The sequence below is a fragment of the Fringilla coelebs genome (assembly GCF_963513975.1).
Source record: "Fringilla coelebs genome assembly, chromosome: 14".
NCBI lineage: Eukaryota > Metazoa > Chordata > Aves > Passeriformes > Fringillidae > Fringilla > Fringilla coelebs.
The window spans coordinates 8,011,518-8,036,411 of NC_140040.1; the positions used below are offsets into that span (position 1 = coordinate 8,011,518).

A 24,894-nucleotide genomic window follows, 5' to 3' on the forward strand; every position below is an offset into this window, starting at 1 on the left:
CTTCTCCAGATGGTGCCATCACTCTGTTTCTTGTTTCAAATGAGGATGAAATACTGACAGAGTCTTCAAAAGAATATTGCTTTTTTTTTGGGAACCGTATCCCAAATTCAAAATGAAATAACACAAACAAATGAACTTCCAGACATGTTACTGATCATTTTTGCACTGAACATTCCCTCAGTTATTCCCAAATTAATTTTATTTTGGTATTAGTTTAACCTGGAATATCTTCTACCATGTAAGACCTCTCTTACACTCATGAGCATGTGCCCTTACAAAGACAACTACTACTCACTGTCCCAGTCCAGGAGTTTTGATCAGTAAAGTGTTCACCAGTTAAAATTTAAAAACAAAAGAAGTTACACAATTGGAATGGCCAAGCAACTGCTCTGCATTGGCTAGGAATTTATGCAAGAAGATAAGGGCTCTGACCTCTGTAAGAAATTATAAGAGCTTTGTGATATCTGTAGTTACAGGTTTCTTCACAGCATACAACAGTTGATTACAGAATTTAAAATACTCAGCAGTGTTTGTCTGTAATATAATGAAATATAAATGAATGAAGGTAGCAAGGATGAACCTGGACAATCCTTTAAAATGGCTGAAATTAGTTTATTACTGCATTAATTTCTTACTAATAATGCTATTTAAATAATGTTTAACCTGATTACAAAATCAGGCAGGTGCATTTAGACCTCAGGCTCTATAAAACGCCTTACAAAAAACCCAAAAACAATTTCACTTTTCTTTCTGCAACTGAGCTTACACTAAAAATATTCTTCACAGTCCCTCTTAGTGGGTACTGATATTCAGAAGCATCTGCATTTTTCTTTCATTGCCAAATCATCTGACACAAATTCCTTTAAACCCACCTAAAACCCGACAAATTCTTTGTTCTAAAGAACAAAGCAACTGTTAAAGCAGGTTTCCTGGGAAACAGACACGATGGCAGAAATGGTGCTTTGCAGCCTTTCCCTGTGCCGAGCCCCATAAAATGCAGAGTTATTTAAAGTAATGCTAAATTATGGACGTTGTCATTAATTACCGATGAGGTTTCCTCTCCTAAAGCAAGTGAAGACCAGTACATAGTGACTTAGTGTCACTTTCAGCCAGTGCCCAAGGAGCAGACAGACAGGGATTGGGGCTTTGTTTTGTGAATCTGTTCCTTTTTCTGCTTTGCAGCACCAAAAAGCACCCACGTGGCTGCCACTCTAGAGACTGGTGTGTGACTGCCAGGTTCAAACCAATTCAGGTAACAATGTGAATTCAAAAGTGCATCCCTGAAACTAAGAAATAACTGCTCTGGGTTGGGTTTTCCTTTCCTTTCTCCAATTTTAGTTTAACCATTATGCTTTAGGAAACACTTCTTAACTATCTGCCGCAGCTGAGAACTGCCACACTGAAATTAAATTCTTTAAATTCTACTGACTTGGCACTTCAGGAAAAAAATAAATCAAGAAGTCTAGAATTTGTCCTAATTTTCTCATATTTTAATTTCCTATGGAAAAAGAGCCATGGAAGCAAGCTTATTTCCTATTTTTTCCCATCTCATGCATGCATTCTGGCTTCACCTTTGAATTATTAAACTACAAGAAAGCACTAGCTCACTGAACTATCACATGGCTGTGCTAAAGGGAAAGTTCAAAAGGAAAACTAAAGCAGTGAGTCAGCATGGAGAAGGACACTTCCAGGGCTCCCCCTGAATCGCAGAATTGGATTGCACAGGCAAGCTTCCCAAGAAGGAAGGATTTTCCCCCTACAAACTGACAGGGGGAAAAGTAGGGAGGGGTAAGGATATTCTTTGCTGGCAAGTCAGAACTTAACCAAGTTTCAAGCAAGAAAAAGATAATGTAAGATGTGTTCAAAACAGGTCAGGTTATGAAGCTTAACTGGAGTAGCAAAAGGAAAAGCAGAAAAGTGGGTAATGCACGAAGGACTGCAGAAGTGTAAGTTCACACACACAAATCTTGGTGTATCTCCAGACTGATATTGCTTAAATGGCTTCTGCTGTTTTTCCCAACCACCTTTGCTTTTCCCTGCCCTGAATTTAGGTATTTCCAAAACATTATTCAGAACTGTAATATTTATTCTGAATATTATCCATTTCTGAAAGCTGCAGCTTAGCTGCACTGCCACGACATTTGTCTTTTAAATTCACTTAGCCAAACGATGCTGCTTTACAAAGGAGTCCTTCATTTGCACTCAGCCAAGCATTCAGCCTCACTTGCACACCAAACCCCGTGCATGTAAAGATGCATTATTCATCATATGCATATGCACATTCCTCAGCAGAAGTCTGGGCAGACATTTTGTCAGCACTCCAAATGGCTTGGCCAGTAGACACAGTGAATATCTAGGCAGGAGACCAAGCTGGAGAAATCCCATCAAAATACACTGTGGTGGGGTAGAAAGCATCTTGCAGTGCTTGGGATTTAAGGGGTATGAAGATGTGCTACAGAGGGGCAGAACAGAAACCAAGAGGTGCCAGTGTCTCTGTATCAGTGCTGGAGTGTGCTGCTTGACAGCAGGAGTGGAACAGCTTACAGCAAGGGTGGAAGAAAGAAAACCCTGGAATAAGGAAAAACTTGGAAAAGGACAATGGAAACGCCTTGGCACCTCATGGCACAGCAGTCATGACAAACACCTTCAGACCATGGGTGTTTGATACCTTGAAGACAAAACTCAGGCTTTCATCCCTTTCCAGCCCCACAAAAAGCACCTTTTTATCAGCTCTGGTTTTTCCTGACAAGAAGGTGGCCAGGCTGGAGGACAAGGGGGAAACAGAAAACCTTAATGGCAAATCCTGCACTAGGTTCTTTGAATTGTGAGCTGTGCTTGTTAATTGGTCTTATTTCCATGAATAATTTGTTGGTATTTCACTCTGCCCAAATTAGCTCGCCCAAAGCTTGAGAATTGGCTCGCAGGCACACCGGCCCCCTGCTGCGTTTGGATCTGTGCCTTTTCAGCTGATTCTCCATCTCCAGAGGATATCAATTAAACCTCTACTATATTCTACAGGCTGTGTCTGTTTGTGTCACATACACACAAAAAACTTATTTGACTGGAACAAGGCTTTAGAAGAACAACCTGCTGTGGGGAGGTTAGATAACAGGCTTTTAACACAGTAGATGCACTTCAAACCTCTCAGACCTTTGACTTCTTGAGGCTAAGACTAGAATATATCAAGGATTTTAAATGCTCTTGAAATGACATACTGCTACTATGAAAGCTTTGAAACAGAGAGTGGAGTATTACTGAGTGATAGTGTACATTGAGTCTTTAAACACATTCACCAGCAACATTAGGAGCTGAGTTTTCTCCCCTCCTCCCTCACACCAATTTGATGCTTGGCATCTCAAGTGCCATGGACTGGGGATAGCATCCATTTGACAATGGAACACCAGAATAGGGGCTTTACCTGCTCAGAGTGGGTTATTAAATTACTTTTGTAATTTCATAACACACTCTGAGCAGTTAACATCCACACTTCAAAAGGAAAACCCCCATACCAGTAACTACCACACAAATCAAAGATGTTAGAAGCTATCAATGTAACTGCCAAGCCTTCAGATTCACATCCTAAAATAATGGGATAGCTGTTCCTAGTTTTAAATTAATTCAGTCTGCATTATTTAGCATTTCTAATATTGGAAAGCTGGACAACCTTTGAGAAGTCCCAGTAAAGTATCAGTAAAGTATTTTCTGGGGAAGACAGCCTCTATAAAAAGAGGTATGCTAAATGGGATTAACCTATATTTAAAAGAACAGTAATCAGAAAGGGACATTTCATTAACAATTTTAATTATTTCCAAATCCCTATACAGGTCATACCACATTAGCACCAAGGGCTTTTTTTATTTCAGCATACTTGCAGGTCATCTCAATGAACAAGTACTCATTTCCATGGGTGGACAACATGACTATAAAAAATGTGTCTCTTTTTCAGCCTGAAAGCATAGCAACTTGCATCCCCCCCACTCCCTAACCCCGCTCCTCTCAAGGTGAGCATTTTCATGGAGCACAGTGCAGCATCAGTGATGTAACTTTGTGCTCCAGGGATCACAGCTGTTGCCTGATGCTTTCAGCTCAGAGGAGCTGGGCTCCCAACACCCTACAGGTAACTCTGCTTTGCTCTACTCATTTAACTGAAGCATTTTATTTAAGAGAATAAACTGCGAAGGTTTAAATTGTAACAGAAGATAAGGAATGATTCAAGATGATAGTCAATATCTCTTTTGTTAAACATGGGGTCAGTCTTGCCCAAAGGATTTGGTCACTGCTGGATTAACCTGAACACTAGAGGTCTGAGCAGCACAAAATTCTAATCTGGTCTGCATGAGACAGCAAGATAAAAGGAAAACTTTTTTTTTTTTTGGTTTATTCATTTGGTTTTGCCAAGAAACCTGAGAGACTTCATCAGCCTCCTAAGAAAAGCCATAAATCCAGGCTAGCACACAGTGATAAGGGAAGAGACATTCTAGGACCTGTGTGTAAGCACAATTGCACCTGAGAAACTCCCTGGTGTCACATCACAAGGGTTTCCTGAAGCCCCCAGTGTGTTTTCTGTCCCCTGGGTATATTGACCTAGAATGTGTTTGTGACTAATTTTCCAGCCAGCACATATGTTGCTCAAAACACAGCTTCAGCAATAGCAGCTCTGCTGCCTGTACCCATCAGCCAATAAATAGAAACAATCACCAAGGTATGATATTCTGCTAGACAATGCATTTTGCTAGTCAGAGTCATTCTAGAACTAAACAGGGATTTTATACTTCCCATTATCACACAGTTGTAGTTGCAGAATATTTCAGAGGTGGCTTCAGCAGTGCTGGAATGCCAGCTGTGTACAGTGCTGTGCATGACTGTGCACAGCATTTAGAAAGACAGAGTTACCTCATTCTCCTGGGTGAAATCAAGAGCATCTTCCCCTGATGCAAGCAGAGAATGAAGAATCCTTTGTTTCACCTGTTCCCATTCAACCAGCATTGATTCTCGGTGATACTCCTCAGCCATGGCAAAAGTCTGTTGGTGAAGAAGAACAAGAGCTAAGGAACATACAGAAACGCCCACCAGCCTACCTCTGCTATTAATAGACAGGCCCAAAAATGAAACAGAAAATAGCACCTACATTAATCAACCAGGACAGAGCTAATGGTGTGCTGCATATTATTTTAACAGCCCTCCTGTTCAGGTACAATGGGATTCAGAAAGTAGGTGTACATGGAATTAAGACAACTCTCACATACCCCCAGCTGGTAAAAGAAGGAAATTGTGTCTCTCCCATGGCACAGCAGCACAGGAATCTGAGCAGGAGGAAAATCAGTAGGCCTCCTTCTTTAACTTGGCAGCATACACACAATATCCAGGCTCATCACTGATCTGTGTGGTTTGTTGAGACTTAACTTCTCTAATGACCACTTGCTTTTCACGTCCCTGGAGGCTACAGAGGTCTGACTTGCTGCATTCGTAACAAAGATGTGTGTTCATTGTCCATAATCATTTTCAGGTCTTTAACAATGTGGTTTTTCTTTTAAATGGGAAATAGGATAAAATAAAAATCAAAATATTAAGGGAAAATAAACCAGCGTCAAAGAATCAGGAAGTCTCTTTCATCAGGAACATAACTTGGGAAAGCACACAGGAAAATCAAATCCCAAGAAAAGATAACCTTTACCTTTAAAATGGCTGATGTGCTACATCGTCTTCAGATCCAACTGGGGAACATATGGGAGGAAACAGCTTTTCCCTCAGTAAGGGAAACATTCCCTTATTTTGGCAATTGCATTAGGATAGAGAAGATGCTTCACTACCTTTTCTGTTATTGTTGGGGTAAGACTTAATAGCCTCAGGTATACCACCACAGGAAATAAGAGACTCTCCCCTAATTCTAAATAAAGAATAAACTATATTGTGTCTTCTACTTCCTTCCTGTTCACATAGCTCTCTGCTGCAATATACTTAACTAAATGTCTTGGTTGGCTAAGTTTTTCATTTCATTGCAGTTCACTGTTAGGAAATTGTCAATTAATGAGCAAAACATTCCTCAGAAGAAAGAATTGATAAGAGACAGTGACATTTGGCAAACATACAATTACAGTGCAAGCATGCAACTAGAGCTTAAGATTTGTGTTTCTTTGTTGTGTTATAAAATTCACTTTACACTTTCATGGCAGGATATAGGTTTTACCTGTACCTTCACTATAATCACAGGTTTTAAATATGCTTCAATAGTTACAGATAATTTTATGTAACTGAAATAATTTAATGATGCTTATGTATTTTTTCTTATCATTTGAAAGAGACACAGGCTCAGTTCTAAACCTGATGCCTCCAAGATACATGGAGGGAAACAATCATAACATGAGCACTAGGAAGTATGGAATGACATTTCCAAGGAGTTACAAGACAAACAACAGGAAGCATTTTTCCATGCTGCATAATTCAATTGTGAAAATCACTGTCCCAGAACATGACAGATATCAAAAGCACAAATAGATTCAGAAACAGGATTAGATGAATTTCTTATCAGTAAACAAGTTGCTGCTCAGATGATCTTCAAAACAACTATTTGTTCAGAGGTGAAGATACAGGAGATGAACAGGGGAAGGCTAACTGTCTTTTTCTTACAGACTAAGTACTGACCCCTTTCAAGGGAAGAAAACTGGACTCTGCAAACCTCTCCTGTTTCTGTTTTTAGGCAAAAATGATGGTGCTTTCTTCCAACTTACCCTCCTCCTAGACTCTTCAATGGCAGACAGCAATGCATTATCTTTTTCATTCTTCAGGAATCCCTGTAGAAAAGGAGAAACAGAGCTTCAGCCAAAAAAATCAGCCTTGCACTAGCATCAGATACATATTGTAGTACTCAGCTCTTTCAGCTCTGAGAAGTGCTCAGAGCTCTCTCTACAGTCCAGTCCCAAGAAGTTTAAAGGTCACTTTACTTCACAAAGGTACAGTAAGATGCCCGTCCAGAGCAATGTGAAAATGAAAATGCATTAATCCCCCCTTTTAATATGCATTAAATCCTAGTGAAATGTCCTGCTTCTATTCTTTTTTATCTCTGTGTCCCAGCACCTGCCTCCTCTTGCTCTCCATTTGAGGGAGCTAGGATGAAAGCTGGTAGGAGCGATAAGCCAAGATAAGATTGTTGGACTTGAGTATGCTGAAAAAAATAAAACAGGCTTTGACTTGGCAGCTCCAGGCAGAAGTGGAGATCTTGGAAGACTGATACAACTGTGAAAAAGAGCCTTAAAAATAGTCAGTTGAGGAAGGATGGAAATAACTAAACAGTTGGAAAGCATACAGAAGAAGTTTACCACACAGCTTCTCTCCGTGAATACAGCTGGAATGGGTAGAAAGGAAGAACTGTATTTTTAATTCTCAGTATATGAGTAAATCTCAAAGAGATCAGGGTGTGTGTGAACAAACCGATTTAGATGAGCTGTTAGCTCCTTATCCCAAAGGTTGCTTTTATGACCTATACTAGGAAATATAAAATGAAGTTTTAACTTTAAACAAGTAGCTGCGGGGTAAAATGCAGCAGCACACAGAGACAACAATCAGGATATGTTTATCACATTTTAACATGCATATCCTTATTTTGAATTTTCCCTGTTACATCACCAATTAAATAAATCAAGCTGATTTGTATGCCCAGACTTCAACTTAATCATTATTCAGGTCATAAAAAAGAAAAAGAAGCTTTTGTATCCCTCTGAAGAAATCAGCTATAAATTATCAACTCCATTATGTGCTAATATCTTAAAAGTCTGTATACTGACTCCACAGCTCTAAAACCAAAAGCTGCTAACAAACCCAGAGAGAGGGAACTCAGTGGACCATGCTTTATGCTTTTATAAAGAGAAAACACAGTTGCAGCATTGTCCAACTGAATTTGTCAGTCATCAGGACAATTTTGTGCCTTTTAGTCTCCCCATCTTCCTGCAAAGAATTCCTGCAGTAACACACATGAGATTTGGGCTTTTGGAAAAAATATATTTATGGTAGGTCTTAGAAACTGCCCTGTAGCAGTAATATATACAACCACAAGTATCACAGAGTGATACTTAGCTCTGGGAGGTGAGGAGCAATGGAAATCTCCCCCATCTGAAGCAATCTGGCAGGACACGGTCCTGCATTGGTGTGCTGCCTCCTTCCAGCTCCCCAGCACCAGCATGTGAAATAAAGGGCATTGCACCCTCTCCTTCTGAAATATGTAGAACAAGCATTTGAGGTACATGGGACAGGCTATGACCCCCTTCAGCTGGAAATAAGAAGGTGACCCCTTTCTGTACACCAGAGAGAGAATAAGCCGCCATCCTCCAAGGGACGTGCGGCGCAGTTCCCCAGAAACAGCCCCGAATTACACACGAAGGGAGCGGTCACCGCCAGCCAGCCTATTCTTCATTTCACCAGCCGACAGGTCCTGCTTTATTTTTAGACAATGCCCACAGAGAAATCACAGTTACAACCTGAAAAAAAGGAAGCTAAATCCAGATCCTTGCACACGTCTGGGGACCAACTATTACAGCAGCTGTCACTGACAAGGGTTGCCGCAGTCACCTAACAGGGCCAAGAGCCAGCCTCAGCTCTGTGCAGGAGAAGGGTGGAGACGTGCCTTGCAAGGCTTGTCCCTGCCTGCACGGGTAGAAGGACTTTGGGAGGATGATAAGTTTTCTGGGTTCCTATTTTTTTTTAATTTCCCCACCTTCAACCTAAAATGGAGAAAAAATATCTGGAATTAAAAGGAGCAATGTTTCTACACCTTCAGAGCACACACCTATACATGAACAGAAAAGACAGACCCATTTCTGATGGCAGAGATCTGATGCTGCAGAGAACAGTGTATTAGCTGTATTCTAACAACACTGCTAATTTTACAGGCAAAACCAGCCCATTGTCTCCAAGATGCAGACCTACAGTTACCTGGATGTGATGGAGGGTGTGAGCTTGCAGAGGTCCTGGATGCCTGCTCCCTGCTTGCTCTGTGAGCACTGGACTCCTGAAAATCCCAAGAGGTACAAGTCCTACCTTTCCTGGCCTTGGTCTTCCCCTCTTTCCTTTTAGGGATGTGTGCACTAACAGGTACCTGCCTAGAAATGCACACAGCAATGATGGTAATCAACAGGGTAATTTAAGATGTGCTTGAACTTCCCTTGACGTCAGTAAATCCAGGCTGAGTATCTTAATGAAACCGCCCAGCTTCCAGAGAGTTCTACAAGGTCCATTTAAGCGATCACATTACACCAAATGCCAATTAGAGAATGATAATTGTCTTTTTCAATCTCAAAAACTACTTCTTTAGCAAAATAAAATCCTCACATATTCCAAATAACATCTGTAATGCCTCTCTAAGGAGAAATACATTTTAAAAAGGTTGCCCTATGTCTTGTGCTAAACGATGACTCTAGCATGACAATTTCTGCTTCAGTTAATTACAGGCTAATTGTTAAACCTCAGAAGAGGGAGTTTCAGTAACTGATGCTGGAGCTCCTGTTACTGCTTGTGAGAGCTGCTTCTACTTAGTTAGGCCAAATAAGAGCTCCTGGGGGTGTCACTCCTGGCTTTGGTGGCCAGAATTTCACTCGTTAAGAAAGTGAGGTGAGTCCGGCTGGCTGCTGGATTCCCTGCATTTATCGCATTGCCACCTAGTGGTGCACTACACTTTGATGGCCAGACAGGATTTCACGGATATACATAAATGCACACAAATGCACCCCTGCTGCAAGAAAAAGCAGAGCCCCGGAACAAGGATAGGCAGAAAGATGGCAGAGATGCACTTTGCATCTGAGAACTTTTGTCCTCAGAATTCCCAGGTCACTTTAAGGGATCACGTATCTCTTAAGAAGGCTGCGCTGTCAACAGTGCTGGTAGTGCTCACCAGTTACACGTGCCCTAAAAGCTTTCTGCAATCCCAGAGGCAAGGTTTGACTTTGCCACGAACGCTGGCAGACTGTAACGACGATACAGAGGTGCGGCGTTCAGCACGCACAGGGAGTGCACGGCCCACAAAGCAGGAGCTGCCCTCTCAGGGGATTTGCTGCTGATTGTACAACCAGGAACGAGACATTGCTTCATATTCAGCTTCCAAAGAGAAAAGTGGGAGGAGAACAGAGATTATTGTTAGGAGACAAAAGGCTATTTCACAGAGGCAGATGGCAAAGATAGGAACAGCCAACACGAGCATTGCTGTAATCTCCGAGGTGAAAACCTCACCTTGCAGCTCCCCCTGCACAAGCTCTGCCAGTGCAGGGATCCAGTGTAGCCTGGATTTTGCTTGAAAATGAAAATCTTACTTCCCTGAGGCAGGTTTATGCAAAAAGCTCACAGAGCCTTAATGTCACATCACTCTGCCCTCCTTTAGTGAGTAGCTTTTGATTTTCCTCTCTTTTACTGTCTGACTCCCACACATCCTTCCTGCATCTAGTTTGGAAGGGAAGCAGCATAACTCTTCTCCATCACCAGTTCTTTGCACCACTCACTGCTGAATGTTTCCCACACACCATTTGTACAATATCCGATGCGATGGTGTTTGCAAAACAGGGACACAGGCATAGAAACACACCCACTCTCACACCTTCAGGTTCCCGCTTCTCGCTTAGTCCCGCTTACACTTACATGTCTACTGACTCTCAGCATCTTTCTGAAACACATTCTAGATCCTCCTGGATCTCCTGCACCTTGAATTTCAGCCTGATCTGACAGTCTCCCCTTTGCGCTGAAATCCAGCCTCACTCTGCTTCACTCGATGACGGTTTGTAGAGGTGGCCCCACAGTCGGAGGGCAGGGCAGGACAGGAGCCCTGGCAGCCTGTATTTGCTCCACTATTACCTCTCATCTCAGACAGCCACAGACTGACACTGGCTGGTTTGACAGCAACCAGCACCTGCCTTGCTCCAGCCTGAATTCCAGCAAGAGTGTGTTCCAGTAGTTCATTATCAGTACAAAAGGGCACACGTGCACACACCGATGGTCTCTTTTTGACAGGAGAATGAAAGTCTCTTCCATTTACTGCAGTAAATGAGGTTAGTAAACTCTCCTGGCTGAGAGAAGTCTCTTAATTACTTTCATCAGCCAGGCCATACTTTTAATACTTGATCTTAGTATTCAAGCTGTCAAGAGAAGGCGAATGTTGCCAAATAGTATATTGAGGCTTTGGACGTTGACAGCAATGGGTACTTTTTCACTGGCACAGAAAGAAAGAAGAAAATTAAATGAACAATCTGGGACCATTTCAAGTCAATTGCTCTGATTAAAATATTTCCAAGTGCTGGATTTCCAGTAGATCCAGTGAATCCAGCAGGGACAGTTAAGAAAAATCACTCTGGCAAATCCAGGTGAAGCACCTGAATTTATTATTTCTACTAGCAATTCTAAGAAACAATTTGCTAAATACAATCCTACTGAAAACGTGGATACATCTGAGCCTGCTCCTGAGGTGGTGCACCCTGGCACAACGCTCCTGGCCATGTTCTCTCTGGAAACAGAAAATGAAGCAAAACTACCTGTCACTTTTTAAATCTAAATTATTGCTTGTGACACAAGCATCAGTGCTTGCTGGCTGGCTTTAAATAGGCCAAAGGGTGAAGAGTCATGGCCAACTACTGTATTCCTGAGGATGGGGACACACCAGTGTAGCATGGGCAGTACTTCAGTCTATTCACTCTTCCTTTGTATGTCTGACACCACCATGTGGAATACAATATGGAAGCTTCCATAGGTCTCCCATTAATTGTTTTTCAGAAAGCATCAGGGTTTTTCGGCTAAAGCCATGCAGATAAGCAGCTTCACTACATACTTTGGCAATACTGTGCCCTTCAAAGCAGCAAGGCAGATGCCCTAAGAGCAGCTACCAAGCACAACGAGCCAAGAGCATTTGTGAAATTGGCTTCCTCCTTGGAGAGCTTCAGATGACAAAACTGCTATGGGGCCAAAACAGACTCAGGGCAGAGAGAAAGATAACCCAAGGAAGGGTGATTCACCAGTCAGTATCACTTCAAAGCTGCATGAGAGGCAAGGAGTGCATCACTGTACACAGACCAAAAGGTCACTGGAAAGGACGGTCTGATGAGTCTCATCCTATAGCTCTACACGTTGTTCAATTTAAGGATTTAGCAATACAAAATTTCCCTAGCCTAAGACAGCTGCACTTGTCAAACTAAAACATACATTTCTCAACTTCCTTACCATCATGTTTAGAGTGGGAAATCCTACAACATTTTTAATTCCCTGTTGACTGAACAGAAGAAGCAGGGAGAAACCAGAAGGCTTTAGAGTTTGATAAGACCTAAGAGCTGGTTGTTGCATCAGAGACTTTCAAAGCAACAGCCGTGTTGAAGCTAAAGAGGGAAAAGCACGTAGCAATAGCTAGAACACAAAATTGTGTTAATACAGCCAAACACTGGGCTTGGGGAAGATCTGCTGCTCTGCTACCTGCCTTCACAGGGGTCAAATCACATCCCCCTGTGCAGTGTGACCGTGCTATACACTTGTAGCCAATACTCATGATCAGCTGGTTTGAGAGTCAAGCTAGGAGACTTCTTCCCTACCCTGCAAGCCAATAGCATTTGAGTGGCAGTAAGTCATTAAAATATACAAAGCCTGGCTTCATCTCTGCTTCCTTGCGTGACTAGTAGCAATTTTAAAGATTACTTCAGGGTTTTTAAAGTGGCTTCCTGCTCCAGCAAAATCAAATTTTGTGGAGCTGCAACACTGTCTTCCTTTCGTGATGGAGAAGCAGCAACCCGGGCCTCACCCCAGCAGCAGCAGGAGTCGATGCAGGCCAGGCTGGAGCTCACACACAGTGCAGAACCAGAGGGGCAGCTCCACTTGCCCACAAGGCTCTCCCTGGGGCTGTGTGCACCACGGAAGATGCCCAGAACAGCCTTTCCCAGAGACAAGCAGTGGGGCAGGAACGGGCCTCCCCTCCCGCACCATCAGCACACGTTGATGCAGTGACCAGGTTCACACAGAGTCTTTAATCCGTGTTACAGAGTGAGCCTTAAGCAAATATTTACAAAGAGCTCTCTGCTGCTGGTTAGTGCCTGCAATGCAAAGATCTAGCATTCTTCTCTGTATTATTTTACTGGTTTACACTGTTTGATCTGTGAAACTCATGCAGTTTTCACAGTAATCTTAAGATGGTATCCAGGAACATTGGATTTTGCTGTGTTGGATAAACATCGTTATTTCTTCTAGCCATGACAGGAGAAACTCAAACTGCTGAAAGAAGCATTCCTTGGGAAAATCATGGATCGGCTCTAACATAAGCAGGGGCAGATGGTGCACGCTCTTTGACTCTTGCTGGGCCTGCTTGAATCTGGCAAGTGAAGACTGGAAATGTGTTCAGACATACAGGCTTGAAAGGAAGAAATACAAACACCTCCTAGTGCTCACTTCAGCCAGGACACCATCCATTAAGCATGGAAGGCTTATACCAAACCATCAGTTAATATCAAACCATCCCCAGCACTGAGAGGCACCACCACATCCCACACCCAACTGCAGTCATCCAAAACACATCTGTAGCATGTGGCCAGCAAGGAGAGTGCAGGTATCTGCAGTGAATAGAAGCAAAATTTACCATGAAACATACAGGAAGCACAGCTTTATCATACTGGAAATGTCTAGAAAAATACAACCGCTCACATTTCCTGCAGGAATATTGTGCCAGGCACTCAGCAGCGCCAAAATCGAACTCCCTGCTTTGTGGTACTGCTTGTTCCATGTATAAATGGAGATCATCACTGCTGGCAAGAAACATGACTCTGCTTAATTTTAGTTTCTTCTAATTCAACATAGGATGATCAGTGAGTTCATGCACTATGAGATTTCAGTATTTCATTTAAAACTGTACTTACATGTGGCTTAACTCCTGACATAACCTGAAAACTCATTGCAGAATTCCAGTGTACTTTAGATTTTTTTAAAATATGTCAGAGACATTTCCAAGATTTAACAAATCCAAGTGCGATTAAAATGAGTGAAGTAGGACATGAGTTTTAAAAAACATCACAACCATTGCAATATATATAATTTATATACTACTTACACAGCATACCTAATTATTGAAATATTATCCATATTATTTGTTCTGTCTTTCCCCTCCATCTCAGTGAAACCAACAGAACTTCAATTACACAATTTAGTATCTCATTCTCAGACTCTAAAAATCGTTGCCCTGTCATGTTGGGCTGCACAGTGCATGGGAATGCTGTAGGTTTTTTGCAAAGTCACAAAGACTTTAATGGCATAAGACTAAGAGAATACATTTCTTCATCCAAAATCTTGCAGCAAAGTTGATTAGAATGAAGTTCTCTTTCACGTAAAATCACCAGCCTCCACTGCACAGATCATTTTTGACAGCAATTGTTAATGCAACACAAAAGGAGTGTAAAGAACAGTGCTACTTTCTCTAGTGATCCTGTCTTTCTCCCCAGGCATAGACTCATTTTCCTTTTCCCTATGATATAACTGGGAGCGGTTCAACAACGATCCCAGGTCCTATCAAGGTACAAAGCACCAAGGGGATCTGTGCAATAACAAAACAGAAAGTCTACAATAGTCCTAACCTGCTGAGAGGTCATGCAAAGAACAGGAGGAGTAACAATGAAAAAAAAAAATCTAGAACTAGAAAGATATTACCATCTTTACATTCCTGAATATTTTTATCAGGAATATAAACATCTTTCTGTTTTATTAATTAAAGAAACATAAAAATGGAAAACTAGAAAGAAGGTAGAGAGACTCTTGCCAGCCAACTGTGACAGTAGGAGACATTACTCTACAAGGAGCTTGTTCAGCTGGTACATTACCTCTGAAAACACCTCAGATGGTGTTTCTGTTTGTCTTAATCAGGACAAAGACACCAAAATGTCACAAAGGCAATTAAACACAGCACTATCTCACTTGGAATTACAGCTTTTTGAGTGAGGGAATCTCTCCACACAGATCAGGCCAGCAGGAGCAGCAGTAGGACTGACGGACAGCCCATCTCCTGTGGCACGGGCATCAGCACAGAGTGAACAGACCACACAGTCTGCAACTTGAGCTCATTCATCGAGTTTCCAAATACATGGCTACCTGTTTTTCTTGACATTTTTGAATGCAGAGGGATGACCTTAGTGTGGGGGCTTTGCTCAGTGCTATGATGAGTGGCTACAGCCTCTCCCCTGAGCTATACAAGTCCTCGCATTATGATCCTGAATAAAAAATACAAGCCTACAAAAATCACAAATGCATCAAGAGATCCACAATCAAAGCTTAAGGCTTTGCCTCTTTTTTGTAATTTAAGTAAATTAAATTATTAGATAATTCCAGTGGGCTCAAGATCCACAATGCAACCCCATAGTAAAAATATTTATAGCACGCAAATGAAGATAAGTTCTGATCATCCGCTAGAAATAAGCCATTATACCCGCCTCGCCGGTATCATGTTTTTTAAGGGAATACTGTGAAAAAACCTACAAATTTAAATGATTTAATACCTTCACTGTACAGTCTTATCTAAGGCTGTAATGTAATGCCTCTTGCTGGAAACATGCTCGTATCAGGCAGGACGCCCTCAAATCAAGCCATCAAAACCAATTTCACTGATGACGCCATTTTCTTATTTCTTTCGCTGCCATTTTAGCATCATGGTTACCCCCCATTTCCTCGAGAAGTAGCTGTGCATTCTCCCTGCTCTAAGAGGAAACCATGCTTGAATAACACGGTGACAAATGAAACCTGTATGCTGAATTTCTGCCCGTGTCACGTCCCTGCATGGCAGGGGCAGGGACGAAGCACAGTTGCCACTGCAGACCACACCTCAATTCCCTGCACCGAGAGCTGGCGAGGAGTCTCCTAAGAAGGTGCAAGCTGAGAAAGCAGCCACTGGAAATCCACGGGCACCACAAGAAAAATTGATACAACTGAGGAGTGTCCAGCTCTGTATCTCTCTGAATCCCACAGAAAACACGGGCTAGTAAGGGAGTAGTTTGAAAAGAGAAGCAGAAGGCATAAAGGAGGCACACAGACAAGCTTGCAGTGTCTGCTGTTGGACTAATTGTACATTAGCATTAACATACAGGCAACCACAAAAACCCACTTAACCTGGCAGCAGAAAATTCATATCTCAGTATCACATCCAAAAGCCAAACAGTCACCCCAATCAATCAAGTATTCCTTGTCCCAAAATGACATTTCTGATGGATCACCAGCAAGAGGGGCAAATTGTTAAACAATCCTACTACTCCTTAACACCCAGCCTCCTCTAATTCACTTCTAAAAATTTTATTGCAGTCCTTCAGTCTCTCCCATTCCTTGCCCTTGCTAAGTGCTTTATCCTTCTGCTTGTCTGACTGGGAATGTGTAACCTTGCTGTTTGTGAGAAACAGGGATGCTCTCACGATTTTTTGAAAACCAAAACATGACTGACATTTCCACGTCTCTTCCTTCACTATTTCAGATGAGTTGAAACAGTTAAAGGCCTTCAAGTTAGTCTGAAACTGTAGGTAAAAAAACAGTAATGAAAAAAATCGGTTCTCTTTACCTCCTCTGGATTCAAGTAGTGAGCCTGGTAGCACTGAGTGTGACACTGTCCCTGTTCTCGGGCTGACTCAAGCGGAAAGATTTTGGCTGCTGTGCCCCCATCCCGCAGCTGAAAGCCTGAGTACTGCCTTCCTAAACATTCCTGAGGAGCATGAGTTATCTTTCTGCTCCGTGAAAAGAAAAGCCAAGCAGCATCTTTCAGCCTCCATCTGCATTTCAGACAGAAAGCGAGGCAGGCAGCGAACGCTCATTGCCTCAAAGGGACAACGCCTGCTTCAGACATCAAAACCCTGTCAGCACTGGAAATGCGACAACCAAGTTACACCGGGATGCACATCCTGAACCAGCATAGGTGGCTTACCCTGTGCTGTACCTCCAAAAGGGGTTCCTGTAACATTTCTACTGCAGTTTGAAGTCTCTCAGAAAAACCCATACAGTGAAAGAAAACCTTTCCAAAGTTAAATTTACTTTATTTCGCTGATAGTGGCTAACACGACAAAGAGACAAGATTACATTCACTGTAGTGTGAAGAATGTAGGCTTTTTCTTTTTTAAATACACACTGGTATGTCAAGAAAATGTGCAAATTTGAAGTTCAGCCCTCTTAAATGACATGAGATGATTTGGCAAAATCATCCACCTGAGTTCAAAAAAAATAAGCCCAAGTTAGCTACCCCATTCTTCCTCAGTATTTGTAAATAAATCATAGCTATTTTGTTCACCTAATAGCTATTTTCAACATAACACCTTATCCCCTAGGATAAATATAAATATTTTACTGACAGTGAAAGCAAGCAATTTGGAGTTCATACATGTCACGATATCTTTAAATCCTCAATTTAAACATGCCATGGTCTTTAGAAATGGTTTTTCTTTACTACATTACTGATACATTTCACAAAGTTAATTATTTAAATTGCATATGAATTATTAATTATAGATCATTAAACTAAGAAACAGAAGCCTGGAATATGCCTGTTATAATTATACAACTTATATTTAAAAATGATAGACATTAAAGGGCTCAGAGAGAAAAGCATACACTCAAATTCTTTGCTGCAATAAATATGTTACAATAAACACTTTATCCTTTTTCAGCTTATTTCTCCTATTGTGTAATAAACCTAAGGTTTAAACTTTCCAGACTTGGGGCATGAGGCCGGGGTGCTGAGGATACACCACAGACAATAGGTTTCCATTTTTCTCCTCTGGCTGTACTCCACCCTGGCTAAGGAACTGTCTAGCAGTGCGTGCCTTTATTTGCGTCTTGCATTAACAAGGCACACAAGCTTTCGGACTTTAACGTAAATTAAATGTCAAGTGCAGATGCTGCCAACAGATATCACGGAAAACCCTCCTATAAGAGACCTATCCGCTAATTATTCTTTACAGTGGCTCAGTCATTTTTTCATACATTAATTTATGGAGCTTAGTTGAAGTCTGTCTCCCACCCACTTCAAACAAAGGAAAATAATTTGCCACACTGTACTAACTGCAAGGATAACTAAGCCGTCTCCTATATGGGGTCAGTGGGGATAGGATGGTTTCCTCCATGCTTTTACACAGGCAAATCACACATTTAATTGTCCTTTACTTGATTTTTTGCTGAGCTGCTTTTGTGGAAAGACCCCCCCGCTTTGCACAGGTAATCTGGTTGGAGAGAGGCAACTTTTTGGCCATGCTATGCCACTGTTCCATGTCTTCCCCCTGAGCATTTCTCAATTGGTAAAAGGAAGAGTGCTGAACATGGCACACAGGCACCTTAATATTTGGGGAGGGAGCCCCAAAGAAGGCAAGTCACACTCTACTACAAGAGCCCTGGTGCCATCCCAGCACAGTATGTTTAATAAAACTGCTTCCTTCCATATACAAAAATAGAACTAAATGAAAAGGAGAAAAATCAACCCACCCTGTACTTTTGTCCCCATACCAAAGCCAGGCAGAGCTCCCGGTTTCATGCAGCCTCTAAGTCCCCAGATCTGAGAGTACTAAATGAGCTGCCACCCACCCAGCTAGTCACGGCCACCACATTTATATAAATGTTAATTCCCCGACTGCTTCCCTCTACTATGACTTTACCGGATTAACCCTTTTCATAATGTATCCTATTCACTTGAAAGAGAGGTGGGACCTAGGCTACAAACTCCAGTTGACTAAGCAAATATGCTTTACCACCTCATTTAAGAAATTAACAAAAAAGAAGCAAATCTCCACATATCTTCATTTGCTTTGAAAGAATAGAAATACTTTCTCTCTTATTTTTGTCTTACACTTGAAATCTTTACTTCAAATAAAGATTAAAGAAAGTTTAACGTGTCTTCTAAATAAATCATAAGTGTGTATGTAAGAACAGGGGAAACAGAATGGACCAACATCTCTGCACCACAATGAAAAGCAGAGGAAAAAAAAATCATAATCACGTAAGCATCTTTATTTTTTGTTTAAAATACTTCCATAGACTTTTCATAGCCTAGGGAAGAGAAAACAGGAATAAAGGCATTCAGAAAGTTATGCTACTGTATTTCTGCTTAAATGAAAAGCAAAGTCAGCAATGTCAAGAGGGTCTTTAAAAAGGCAACACAAATGAAACCCAAAGCAGACGCTGGACTGCCCCACCCAACAGCTGCTCTAGAGAAGAACATTGGAAGGTAAAGGCACAGACCTTCCCATTTCTTTTCTGTGAGCAAAGGACCTTTTCTCCAAAACTACCCACCTGTTCTCTTTCATTACTCGCTTACAAATTAAAACAACCTGCAGCAACAGTACAAAGAAAAACCGCCATAAAAGATACCTGAAGGAGAACTCTCTCTTATAAAAGCAAGCTTTTTACCCTCATTTTATATATTTTAAAAGACAGACATTCCTACCTGTAGATCTCAGTACTGAGGAGTTACAAACCTGTTAATGCTGGCTGTTAAGTGCCACACTTCAGCTGCCTGGTATTCAGGCTTACACAGCTGTATCTATCTCTAATAATGTTCAAGTATTCTCATCTTAAAAAAATATATATATAAATCAAACCTGCAAGTCCTGAAATGGCTGAGACAGTCAAGAGTCCAGCAAGACAATAAGAAAGCAGCTGCTTTCCACGGCTGAACACCACTGCCTGTAAAGCATCTATATATTTTTTCCAGTGGTGCTTTATTCAAATTCTAGGAAAAGCATCAGTCTGAAACCAGTAACTGATGGGAGTAACAGTTTATAGGTTACAGAAGGATATTTTATTGTTAACGGACTGTACCATGTAGGAATTAGGAGGGGGTGAGGCGGCAGGCAGGCAAGAGGAGAGAGATGCTACTATTTTTTTTCCCTGAGCCGCTGCAATTACCCTGATGTGAATTTTTGATGACTTCCGACATATTGCATGGTTAATAATCGTTTCAGCTGTCATGTTTGGTTAATGTGGAAAATGCATTTGCTGCATTGTGATGCAGCACTCCAGCCACAGATTGTAACACCAGTTGTGAAGCTATTCCCTTAACTGAGCTGCATGAATTTGCACATACCATGAGGCTGAAATAAATGGTAGTTTGATTTTTATACAGCAACTGAAAGCTTCTGCCATTTTAGACCTGCAGAGCTGTTGGTACAACTTGTACAGGCAGATAATTTTACTGCATATTAATTGCTGTCAATGCTCTTTAAAGGGGAGCTTTGATTCTCCATTGTTTTGCTCTGTTTGGTTATTTAGCAGTTAAAAGACTGAGATACTATTTATGTTAAACATTGCACATTTTTGTAGCTTTACACAGGTTATTTAATTGTAAGCATATATACATCAATGAAACTGTCAGCACTACAGAAATGCAGCCTTGTTATTCATAAAGGCTCAACCTACTTCTTCCTCCATATGATATTTAAGAGTGTGTGTATATATAACCTTGTCTTACAAATGATTGCACATGAGGTGTGAAAATAAAATGATTGCATGTAAGGGGTGAAAATATGCTGCTTACAATAAAATAAAGAGAATTTTATTTGCAAAGTACCACTTCTTCACCTACACTTTAAACATCAAACGGAAAAGTATAAGGTTACATAAATACTCGCGTGTGCCTTTCACTGTCACCAAGAGAAAAACAATGCTGCAAGCAATCATGTAATTACAAGAGGAGATGTAAAACAGCAGAGATGAAACCATGCTAAGAGCCAGTCACCCGATGATTAAAGTCAGGCCAGTGTATTCCAGCAGTCAGGTGATGGTGCCATCATTACAGTGCAGAAAGCCACAGAAAAATCGAGAAACAGACCACCCCCATCTTCAAGAAAAAAATTAGAAGCACGAAAGAAATAAAGAATGCACTTGCTAATATGCCAAACGTACAACCATGAAAAAGCATTTCACAGAATGTGTGTACAACACTATCGGGAAGTTACTGTCACAGGTCCCAAGTGCACATTTAACCCACGGTGCCAACACAGCTCCAGTCTGCAAACTGCTGGTGACACTCCTATATTCAAAGTTCATTCTTTTAAAATTCCAGAACAACAGCCCTGCTGCCACATCACTTCATTTCACAGTTCAGTAATTCTGCTCACAAATGCACATCTTCAATTTGCAGACACACACATGCAAAAAAATCCAGACTCTGTATGTCTATGTTTAACGAAGAACAAAAAGCTATCACGAGAGTGTTTTACTGTGCATGAACACCTGACATACCTATAGAATCACCTCCAATTCATTCTTTCCACTTCTGTTTAATTTAAAACAACATTGCAATGTGTATGTTAAAAAGAAAATATCAGGAAATATGGTGCAGGACATTTTATATGGAAAAAACAGGAGTTTCTGAATTAACATTGTACTCTCTGGTTTGGGAGCAATTCCCATTAACAGCATTATGCCTGTAGAAGGTGCTCTGTGGCTCAGGCTCACCTACCCCAAAGGCATTGTTGAACCTTGCACAATTCAGAGTTTTGTAGGTGGCAGAGTGATCTCTTACAGTGTGTTTTGGCTTTGAAATTAGCAAACTTTATCTTAAAGGTGATTTTCCTCAAGTGACTGCAAGGAGCAATCCCTCCCTGCTTGTGACCAAATCAGCACTGAATATCTGAATCCTCCTACCAGGCATTTCATGAGTGGAGAAGACAGGTCCGAATCCAACATTATTAGAGGAAAACTGCAGTCAGTTGTATTGCAGGGAAAATTATTGATCACAAACAGCTACACCCCATAGCGCAGGCAAAGTCCCTTTTGGGAGAGGAAGGTTAATGCATTTGCAGGGATAATTTAACTCTGGCATTCCTCCTGCATTTCTGAGCATCCATGTCTGGCACCATTGCTGCTGCTGGGCTTGCTTCAGTAACTTGCCACTCACCTCACACACACTGCTCTGGTTTTGATGGCTTCTCCCCCTACTTACCTCTAGTCTGCATAACCCACTAGTGGTGCAGAGACAGAAGCACCAAGGATACACAGAGCTTTTGCTTCCTAGAAAAACTCTGAAACAGGTAAAGGTAGCTGGAGAGACAGTTGACTCTTTAGGACAGACAGCAGCCTCCCAGGGATTTCAGCAGCACAATCATCCATCTGGAGCTGCTAGCCACAACTTTAAAGATGCTGCTTTTCTCAAGAGACATTCTCTGTTATTTTCTGGCAATATAATGCTACTGCAGAAGCTCCTTGCAACTGCAGATCTATGCATTACAATCAGCACAATTATATATCTGTACTTTGTTTTACATATTGCCTTACCCGGGAAAGCCTTCCTGGTGTAGCTCAGCACAGCACTGTCTCCCATTACCTATGGATTTCTTAAAGCAACAGCTTTGAAGGATGTGAACAGAAACTGCCCACCCCAAATGGCTGTTAGTGTAAACAACTGTGAGTGCTAACCCAGCTAAGATGTCGGAGCTGCTATCTGTTTCACTGGCAATCAATTTAGTGGAGCGTTCAGTCAGCTCACGCATCAATCACTTCTGCACTCTGATGTGATTGTGGGAGGAGAGGAAGGAAAACTACTGTTCAGGGCTGCTGGGCCCCAGCAAAGGAAAATTGCAAAAGTCTTCCTTCTGAGTAGAAAGCATCATATCTCTAAGAGAATGGCAATGCAGAGAGAACACAGAAGCCGTTGGAGTAAGAATATCCTTCTCTGGGTCACGATCGTTCCCTCACTCTATCTCTGGCTGTTCACAATGACCTCCTGCCTTGGCTAGGTAAAGCTTCTTCTCTGGAGTCAAGGAGATTCCTTCATCGCAACTACCAAAAAAATCAAAAGATGCGATCACCCTTACCTTAAAAAAAACAACACAAAATTATCAACAAACCATAAAACACGGTAGCTCGCAATCAATGATATCATCTTCTTTTCTTTCATCTTGCACTGGGCAGGATAAGGTGAAGAAGAGGACCACCATCCCTGGATCTGCTCCTGTATTAGTGCTGCTTTGAAGCTCTACAGTTTCAATGTCTGCCATTGCCGGTGAGCACTAGCCAGCAAAATTGAGAGACATTGCTGGCAGTGAGTTGTAACAGTGATAGGTAGCTCCTTCCCAAAATTTCTTCTCTGCTTAATCCAGCACTGTAGCAGCAGCAGCAAATACTGCACTGTCATACTGGCTCTGGGGAAAGCCTTAAAGCATTAGCTGGTCCTCTCTGCAGGCCAGCAGGCTGATTATCCAGCATTAATGACACGCAAGGTCTCTTCCTCTGTCTTCAGCTCTGCACACTCATCCTACCCCTTCAGAGAGACGCAGAAAGAACTGCCAGAGAGTTCAGGAGTCCAATCCAAGCAGGTTGTGGTGAAGAGAAGAGGAAGAAAACCCAGGCTAACATTTCAACATCAATAGAATTATGCTCACACACAAGCACAGCAGAGCAAAAAGTCAGGTTGAGTGTATTACGATGCTACTGGCCTGTCTAGCAGGGAATCTGGGCTTGGTTGCAACTGGCTGACTTACAGGGGCTAAGACAAATCCGCCATCCAGTGTCAAAACAAAAACTATAACAACGAAGTGACCAGCTCCAGTAACATCCAGTATCATCGTTACAGGAGCCATCCACCTTCAGGGGGAAAACCACCAATGCACTCACTGGGAGTTGCTGGCTTGTTACAGAACTCAAAGGACACCTGAGTTTCAACACAGCTTTAGAACTAAATTTCTACCAAACAAGAGGCAGGATGTAAAGGCAGAGAGCAGAAAACACCCCTGAGAGAACCGACTGAGGACCAGTGCTTTGTGTGACCAGGCAGCTACACGGGGAAGTGAAACAAATCCTGTAAAATTAGAAGAGTGCTGGTCCCAAGCAGGGGAGAGGTGGGGGGAGCCTAGCCAAGCAGAGAGGATTAGCACCAACACTGGCAGTGCTCTTACTGCCATCCACACCCCAATTAGTGGTATCATTTGTCCAGATGAATGGGGAACTTGCACTCAATTCTGCAATTTGACAGGGTGTCACTGAACTACCTCACGTCCATATTTATCCAAGAGGCAAGTGCAGGAACCAGTTTTAATTAGAGCCTGTTTGACAAAGAACCGAGGGTATTACCCATGCTCTCACCATCAAGTAATAATTGAGATGTAATCGTTTAAACAAAGAGCAACAAGTGTCCATTTACCCAAAGCCATTGTTAAATATCCACTAGGAGATTATTTTCAAAATTATAATGTGCCATGAATATGCAAACCACTTTCCATCTTTAGCACTGAAAAGAATAATCACCTTCAAAAAAACTCACACCATCAAAAACCACAACTGAAAGCCAAACAGCTATTTTGCAGCAGAATTTGAGGAGTGTTTTAAACATGCCAATGCTAATTTAAAAGGAGGGGGGAGAGAAGTGATGGCTCTGCTTTGGGGCCATTAAACTCTGTCTGGAAAGCCCTCTTTTGTACAGCATTAGCCTTCTGTAAGTCTGTAATTATGAGGAGAACGTGTTAATTTTTAATTCAGATTGCTAACCCCTTTTTTATGTACAAACCCTACATGTCAATCCTTCTTGCAGATGACTGTAAGCACCGACATGACCAAATTCAACCCTCGGTGGTAAAAGCATGCTCTCCCTGGGAGGTTTGGCACTGTGCTTTGGAAAGCAACTCAACCTCGTAGTGAAATAGCTCTTTTATAAAACTGTCACCTCAGCATCGTGGCAAGCAAATCCTCTCGACCCACAGCCTATTAAACCAGAACCATATGGCCACTGATATTCACACCTTCACTTTAGCATTCTTCTGTCTGGCTACTGAAATTCTAACACAGCTTCACAGGAAGCTGAATTCCCACATCCCTCACATTCCCTAATACAGGGAAGCACAGGATGAGGAAGTTAACCTAACACTGCCTAGAGGCCCACACCAAGTTAATAGCTGTCAAACGCTAAGCCCATCTTTCATCTCTTCTGACTCTTACTGATGCCAGCAA

The 24,894-nt window shown here is 41.8% G+C and overlaps 1 protein-coding gene across 1 annotated transcript in view; it reads right to left on the reverse strand.

Moving 5' to 3' along the window:
- NUP93 (nucleoporin 93) overlaps positions 1–24,894 on the reverse strand; it is a 76,413-nt gene that overhangs the window by 23,608 nt on the left and 27,911 nt on the right. The window contains exons 4-5 of the mRNA XM_084215114.1: positions 6,729–6,791; positions 4,894–5,022 (exon numbers count right to left, since the gene is read on the reverse strand). Of these exons, the coding sequence (XP_084071240.1) occupies positions 4,894–5,022; positions 6,729–6,791 (192 nt within the window). The remainder of the gene's footprint in view (positions 1–4,893; positions 5,023–6,728; positions 6,792–24,894) is intronic.